The sequence below is a fragment of the Prosopis cineraria genome, unplaced genomic scaffold, assembly GCF_029017545.1.
Source record: "Prosopis cineraria cultivar Desert tree isolate PC_DT_omini unplaced genomic scaffold, ASM2901754v1 PC4, whole genome shotgun sequence".
Classification (NCBI taxonomy): domain Eukaryota; kingdom Viridiplantae; phylum Streptophyta; class Magnoliopsida; order Fabales; family Fabaceae; genus Prosopis; species Prosopis cineraria.
In genome coordinates, this window is record NW_026555335.1 from 12,370,444 (window position 1) to 12,378,116 (window position 7,673).

At 35.4% G+C, this 7,673-nt stretch overlaps 1 protein-coding gene across 1 annotated transcript; it reads left to right on the forward strand.

Annotated features, from left to right (window-relative positions):
* The first annotated feature begins 681 nt into the window (after window positions 1–681).
* LOC129309622 (uncharacterized) lies at window positions 682–7,085 on the forward strand. The gene is made up of 10 exons (XM_054951262.1): window positions 682–1,274; window positions 2,128–2,195; window positions 2,635–2,705; window positions 2,864–3,148; window positions 4,208–4,371; window positions 4,457–4,512; window positions 4,774–4,826; window positions 4,907–5,033; window positions 5,935–6,032; window positions 6,742–7,085. The coding sequence occupies exons 1-10, from the start codon at window positions 949–951 to the stop codon at window positions 6,811–6,813; spliced, it is 1,320 nt and encodes a 439-aa protein (XP_054807237.1). The 5' UTR covers window positions 682–948; the 3' UTR covers window positions 6,814–7,085.
* Window positions 7,086–7,673: the final 588 nt, after the last annotated feature.

Below are 7,673 nucleotides of genomic sequence, written 5' to 3' on the forward strand. Positions count from 1 at the left end.
AGGCCTTTTATAATTTCCTTTTACAACTGTCGTTGCAAATTAAAAAAAAAGATAAAAAAGAATAGGCTTACACACTACTTCCTCTTTTACTATTTATAATGTAGAAAAAAATTTTTTTAGCTTGATTTATAAGTCACTTTATTAAATTTTTATTATAAATTTTTATATTTGACCCATATTGAATGTTGGAGAAAGAAAATATATTATTAAAATATGTATATTTAATATAGTAAAATTGAAAAATTATTAAATTTTTAAACAAAGTTAATAAAATTTAATATTTTTTTGATTATGTTAAAACATGTTAAAAGTGTTTTATAAATATGATTATAAGAGTATTTCTTTTCTTTCTCTCTCAATTTTAAATTTATAAAATTAAAAAAAAAACAACTTCAAAGCATATTGACCCATTCATCATAATTTAACTTAAGTCTTAGTTTTACTTATAAGAAATTAATTTTTTTTATCACTATACTATTTTCAATCACAATTTTAAATTTAATTCTCCAGGCACTCACTTTCTAGAATCACTGAATTAGTCAAGACTCGAGAATCAAGAATTCAGGATAAGCTAAACCCAGAATAAAGGTTATTTCCCTTAAAAAAAAAAAAAAGGAACGATGTCGATAAGACTGTAAATAAATTAACGAATACAGTGAGTACAATGTGCTAATGCGTCGATTCGCCATTGGAGCGAAGGAGGGGTCGGAGCAACCAGTAAGGACAATACAGAAACAATATTAACTGAATTGTCCGCGCTTTCATCCATTCTTGTCTTTTCCGTCTGCGAAAGCCACACGCCCCCGTTGTCGTCGTCGTCGTCGTCGTCATCATCAAATCATCAGAAGCTTCTTCATGTTTTGGTCGCCTTTAACTTAAAGCTATCACTAATCAGATCTCCAATCTTCTTTCTCTATTTATTGCTTTTTTTCCCCTAAGTTTTTGGGCATGCTCGCCTCCAATTCTGGTTCTGTGCTCCCAACTAAACCCCCTTTACTCCCTCGCAACCCGTGCCTGTCTCGCTTCGGCGCTACTTTCTTCGATCGACGTGTTCGATCCAGACCCTGCGTCGCTGCTACGCATAAGCAGTCCCTCAATTTGATCAGAATGGAAGTGGTCCGGCGATTAGGCGGAGGTTGCTTCAAGAACCCCAACGATAAGGGTTTAAAGGTGGAGGCTGATAGTGGTGGGGAGGATTTCTTTGATGTCTCCACTGGCGTGTCTAAGCCAGTCTCCGAGCACCTTGTAATTATGGTTAATGGGATAATCGGGAGGTAATATGCCACTGCGCATGCTCTTTATCGTTTCTGCTTCTGTAAGTTGTTAATGGTTCACCGGTTTCTTGAAAGATATGTGCTTTTCTTAGGTCATTGCGGTCCACTCAAGGACATTACATGGCGGAAAAATCCTGGAGAATTAAATAGACTAAGTCTTTTACTTACTACATAGCAAGAGTTGATTGTGTATGGTCGCCATAAAACACTAGAGTGAGGAAATTAAAAGGACCGGGAGAATTTTATTTTCTTAAATTAAACATGCTACAAGAGAGTAACATAGTTTAAGCATTTGACTATGTTTTAAGTTTTTCTTTTTTGGTGGTTAGTATATTTGAAGTTTCCTAATGGAAGATTTCAAAAACAGAAAAGACTATCATTGATGTCAGATTGTTTAAATTGCTATTCAATTAGCTGTCAATGTTTAGCAGATATACTATTCCATATAAGTAAGTGCCCTCCCACGGGGCTCCAAATGCATATCTTCTTTGGGCATCACCTATTGGAAGCCCTGAGCGTCTTAAAATTCTCCTTTAGATGAGTTAGGGCCTCTCAATCCTGCAAATCCCCTTTTTAAGGCCATGATAGTACTTAGCAGATAATCTGTACTAATTTTCCCTCTAAATTAACATGCCTGCCTTTATATCTCAAATTCCTTTCATGTGTGTGCTTACTGGAGGATATCCATATACTTTTACTTGCTTTGAGAGGTGCAGTTGTACTGGCTTTCCAGTAAGAATAGAAGCAGTTCCATCAATCTATGCTGAATTTTGTGCCCCATGGAACATCTTTTTGAATTAAACTTCATTTTTATTCTGCACGATATTGTGAGCTGAAATGCACTTCATATCAGTCCTGCAGATTGGCGATATGCTGCAGAGCAGTTTGTGAAGAAGCTTCCAGATAAAGTTATTGTTCACCGTGAGTATTCCTGTCATTTTAGCTACAGGTTTCATTGCCAACAATGCAATGGAATATAAGCAATATAATCAATCGTATTAATGGATTTTAAACTTTGTTTCTTGGGTTGATGATCACTTTGTAAGTGATGGCATGACAAACTGTGTACTTTCTCATTTTGGTTGTTATTCAGAGGAATTCTTTCTGTCTTTCTCTTTTATGTAATTTTGATGTAAAATAATTTACTCAGGAAAGGGGAGAGTGATTGCAAAAGATATGAAGTTATCTTGTACTGGTTTTGCCTTTGATTAACAATATAGTACAAACATCATTCTGCTTGCATATTCTTCTGGTTCATGCTGTGAATTTGCCCAACTTCATTATTGCCTACTTTTAATATCTCTTTTATTTTCTGCAGAGGGCATTAGTTATTGCATTTAACTTGATATTTTGTGGACAGGCAGTGAATGCAACTCTTCAAGATTGACATTTGACGGTGTTGACACAATGGGTGAGAGGCTAGCTGAAGAGGTATTTCGGTAATAATGATATTTTCCTTTTTCCAGGACATATAAACATCTTAATTTCTCGTAATTTCCTGACCGTTCAGTTGTAATTTCATAGGAATATTAACTTTGAAATGGCTTATTTAATATCTGAATCTTTGGCTTTCAATAATTTTTATGCAGGTACAGTCTGTTGTTAGACGTTGGCCAGAGGTGCAAAAGATCTCCTTTGTGGCACATTCTTTGGGAGGTTTGGTGGCAAGATATGCTATTGGGAGACTTTATGACTACTCTTCAACATTGAGGCCAGTTGGTGCCAATGCAACCAGAGATGATTTTGGTAAAGAGAAGACAGAATATTCAAAGCAAAGCCTTGAACAATGTTACAAAGCCACAATTGCTGGTTTGGAGCCAATGAACTTTATAACATTTGCAACACCACATCTTGGTTCAAGAGGACATAGACAGGTGCTTAAGCTTGTCTTGAACTGTCATTTCATGATTGAGTATAATTATTAAGTCTCTTTTTTCTGTTCTCTGAGGGTATTTTTGGCTTGTCTCCTCTTTTTTATTTCTCTTTTTTTACCAAAATTACTCTCGAACTGCCAGTGCTTTGGGGCTGGTTCATCTATGCACTTCATTCTCCACTCTAAAACTTTCAATTGACCCACTTTTGTTAACATCTCTGGTATTTGGAAGGCATGCTAACGTAAATAAGGTGTGATAAGTGGAATCTTAGTTTTATTTGCCCTTTGTTTACTGCACACACTCTTATGAAACCAGGTTTCATAAAAGGATAACACTGATTGATTTTACCCATTTGATTCCAGAACCATCAATCGAAGATTAGTAGTCATTCTTGTTTTATTTTATGATATTTTAAACTTCGGATGTTTAGTTTTTATATGATATACTCATGATGAATGAAGAGACATATTCACTATAGAAAGGAGTTGACTTTTGAATGCTTTTTTCTTTTCCATGGTAGATTTGGTCATTATGTATCTCCAAAAACTTGTTTTTAAGGGTGTACTATTTATGAGTAATTGGAAACATGTTTACAAGTCTGATGCCGCATGGGCTTGATTCTGTGTATGCATTTTTTTTCTAAGTTGCACTAAATGTTTTATGAAGGGTGCGTTTCCTTTTACTTTCAACTTCATCTTAAGTGATTAACCCATCCCTGCACTCCTCTAAAATGTACATAAAGAAGGAAATATATTCTCCTGCAGTCTAGCGGAAGAGATTTTTCGTTCTTTCTTTTATTTGTTATTTGGAAGTAGATGACTTTTGGAATTGTGAGAAATATCGTGTGCCTGGTCTGGTTGTTGATACTCATAAGAAAGAATTATCCAAGTCATTGTCTGATTTTATCTTTTCATGTTATGTTTATTTGGATGAATGTACCTTTATTATATTTTGTAATAGTCTCTTGACCTTGTGCCAATTTATTCATGCATTAAAGTCTCAAGTTCTTATACTGGAACATCATCCCTTATTTCTGTTACTTTTTATTTGTGATTTTAGCTTCCCTTTCTTTGTGGTCTTCCTTTCCTTGAGAGAAGAGCATCCCAAACTGCACATATAGTTGCAGGGAGATCCGGGAAGCATCTCTTCCTTATGGATAATGATGATGGACAGCCTCCTCTTCTCCTGCGTATGGCTGGTGATTCTGACGACTTAAAGTTCATGTTAGTGTCAATTTGTCAGTTTATTTCATCAGATGCTTATATTTCATTTTTGTTATTGCTCATCCAACTGTTACTGATGGTGTAGATCAGCTTTACGTGCATTTAAGCGTCGAGTGGCATATGCAAATGCAAATTATGATCGTATCCTCTTTTTAACTTTTAGTTTGATATAATGCTTATATGTTGAGATGTTTTTCCCTAAAATGAATCTTGAGCAAGTATATCATGAAATGGGACTTGGGATGATGGGATGACGATGATTGCATTATGATGAGAGTTAAAGATTTACTCTTTATAAACAGACATGCATTAATATCGCCAATTTGGAAAAAATAGGTACATCAAACTAAAAATTTAACAATAATTTTTATTTTCCAAGACATATCTTAACTTACCTTGAAGATATGGTTGGATGGCGTACATCATCTATTCGGCGTCAACATGAACTTCCAAAGGTAGAGGCCTTCCGCATTTCTTCTGCCTTTCTGGCTGTATGGTTTTTTCACACTAAATTCTGTTCCTTCTTTTCTGCCAGGCCAATCTACTTGTAGTTGATGAGAAGTATCCTCATATTGTATATATTGAAGGGGAAACTGCCAAAGATGACCAGAGTCACAATAAAGCATCTTCTGCTATCAGTGACCAAGCAATTGAATTGGAAGGTACCTTTTCTTTTTTGACTTTTTAAGATACTGTATTTTTATTCAGTAATGTCACACTTCTCTTGTGTGATTGGGCATAATGCTATATATTATATGCTTGGGAAGAGGAGTTCTTTGTCTTGGATTTTTACTTTTGAGATTTTATTGATTGATAGTTGGATTTTCTAGTTCAAGAACATTCATATAGAATAAGAAAAAAGTGGAAAGGCAGGTGTGTATATGTGTGTGTAAGTAGTCTTAGAAAACAAGGTCCATATAAATAAGTTTCTTTAAGATAAATGTTACTTGGGTTGCGGTTTAGTTTGGTACGTAATAGGGGTACAAGGGGGTAAACTTAACTGGAACTGTGATCCAGAAGATCATGTCTTGTGTTTGGGACCACACGATTTGCAGGTGAGGGCAGTGCCTAGGGAAGAATCATTAGCTTATAGCAGATTAAATTACCATCATGCCTTTCTGTTGAAGTTTGTGGTTTGCTGGGGCACAAATACATGTAAATTACCATGTTTTAGTGTTGTGTGTTTAGAACCAAGCGACAAATTCTTGACACGTTCATATTAAGTGGAAATATAATGTGAAAATTGAAAGTGTATTTTATTTTATTTTGTTTTTGTGATCATGTAGTAGAGCAATGTAACGTCTTCTATGAGAAGCTCTTTACTGTCCTACTCTGAAGTCCTGACTTATCATAGTCAACATGTTCATTGATCACTTTCTAATGTTAACATGCAACAATTACCTCAATGGGCTTCATTAACAATGAACTCCTAATATATAGTATAATGTTATACTAGCTGCATATATACAAAATGCTGCTGTCTTGCATTTACTGGCTATTGCATTTGATCCTTAGACTTCTGTCTCCTTGTTTTTCTGAATATGTTATTCTTCCCCCACGCAGAGGAGATGATAAGGGGTCTCACTCAAGTACCATGGGAGCGTGTGGATGTTAGCTTCCAAAAGAGTACACAGCGTTATATAGCTCACAGTACAATCCAGGTAAGCTTATTAACTTAAAACTCTTTGCTTCCTTGCAGTCTGGGTGGTGTAACCCTTTTGGCCTTTTGATGATTAACACCAACTGCTTTCTTCCCTTTCGATGGTTAGCATCAACTGCTTTCTTCATTCTGCTTCTTTTAAGAAATGTATTAAATGTAACGGGATAAAAATATGCCAAGGAAATACACTGCACTCATGTCATTTATGAGAATCACTAGAATTGGGGGTCTATGATTCTATGATGGCTAAGGAAGGAACCAAATAAATCTCTACGGAGGGTAATTGCTGAATAAAATCAGAGTAGGGGATGCTCTGATTGTTTTTAATCATGGTAAGAAGGTGAGGTGGGAACAAATTTTCCTTTCAATTCTCCAATAAGTCAATGAATATTTAAATTAAAGACTAATAAAGTACTAAAAAGTATAGGGGGAAATCTAAAAAAATCAACGACCCCATTTTTCTAATTAAACAAGATATCTAAGGTGCAAGACAGCTAGGAAAAGAGTGAGAAAGTACATGATTTTCAACCATCCCCATCCCCATTCCTCTCCAGTTGAGGACAAATGTTGATTGTTTCTATCTCGGAGGTTAATTGATTAATTCTTCCAATTTGACTTTCGCAATTGTCTTGCTAGATTAGAATCTGAGTATTTGTTGGATGTTACTAGTTCCTTTTTCTCATTTCTTATCTGTCTTGTCTTGCTTTCAGGTGAAAACCTACTGGATGAATTCAGATGGTGCTGATGTCGTTTTTCATATGATAGATAATTTCCTCCTTTAGTTCATGACAAGTTTGCTGTCCATAAATCTGTGATCTGAAAATCGGGTGGATGTATTTAATTAGTTTTCCCTCGTGTTGGTCTGCTTTGTAGCAGGTGAAGATGATTTGTTGTATACCAGATCGTGCTTGTTAATACCTCAAAGCCTCATCTGATTGTACCTTTATGTGCATTAGTTGTCATTCCACGTCATTGAACTTGTACATGGAAAAGCTGTCATGAAATCCTTTTCATTCTATGCTTTTCTTTTTTACATATTCTACTTTGATTCTTATGAACACAACTCCAAACAGCATACGAAAAAAAAAAAAAACCAAGGTGGTAGTTCTAGGCAGCCTGTTATCATGTCTCTCCAGTTTACAATCAGGACAGAGGCAAAAGCCTTATAGAATTCGTCCTGTTCAGGTAAAATTGTGTAAGCAGCCTGTTTTGATTATATGAAATGTGTTTGGTGTTACTGTAATGGACATGCTCAGTTTGTCGTTGTTTCTTGCAAGTCAAGAAGATATCTTCTCCATTACTCTTGATTTGATTCCTGATGCTTCTTCAGAAATTGTTGCTTGGATATTACATGCTCTTCCCAAAAAATTTGAAAATTTTCTGTTCTCTGAAAAAAGTGAATATCTAGGACAAAATCTTAAATCTTAAAATTGTTTTTGTCAATAATTTTCTATCCTAAAATTATTGATAGAAAAGTGAGATGAGTGAGAAAGGAAACAGTGAGCACGCGTCACCCATAAGCAACGTCGGAACCAGTGCCGGAAGTGAAAACAATGGTTTATCGAAGGAAGATGAGGACGCCATAGCTAAGAATATTAAGGTGCAAGACGGAGGGCTGAGTACTGACGAGAATATGCACCCT

Bases quoted from the DNA above. Each gene is read 5' to 3' on its own strand.
- LOC129309622 (XM_054951262.1), top strand. From the start codon at position 949: ATGCTCGCCTCCAATTCTGGTTCTGTGCTCCCAACTAAACCCCCTTTA. The intron at 1,275-2,127 runs GTAATATGCCAC...ACTTCATATCAG, and splicing joins GTTAATGGGATAATCGGGAG to TCCTGCAGATTGGCGATATG. The intron at 4,372-4,456 runs GTTAGTGTCAAT...CTGATGGTGTAG, and splicing joins TCTGACGACTTAAAGTTCAT to ATCAGCTTTACGTGCATTTA.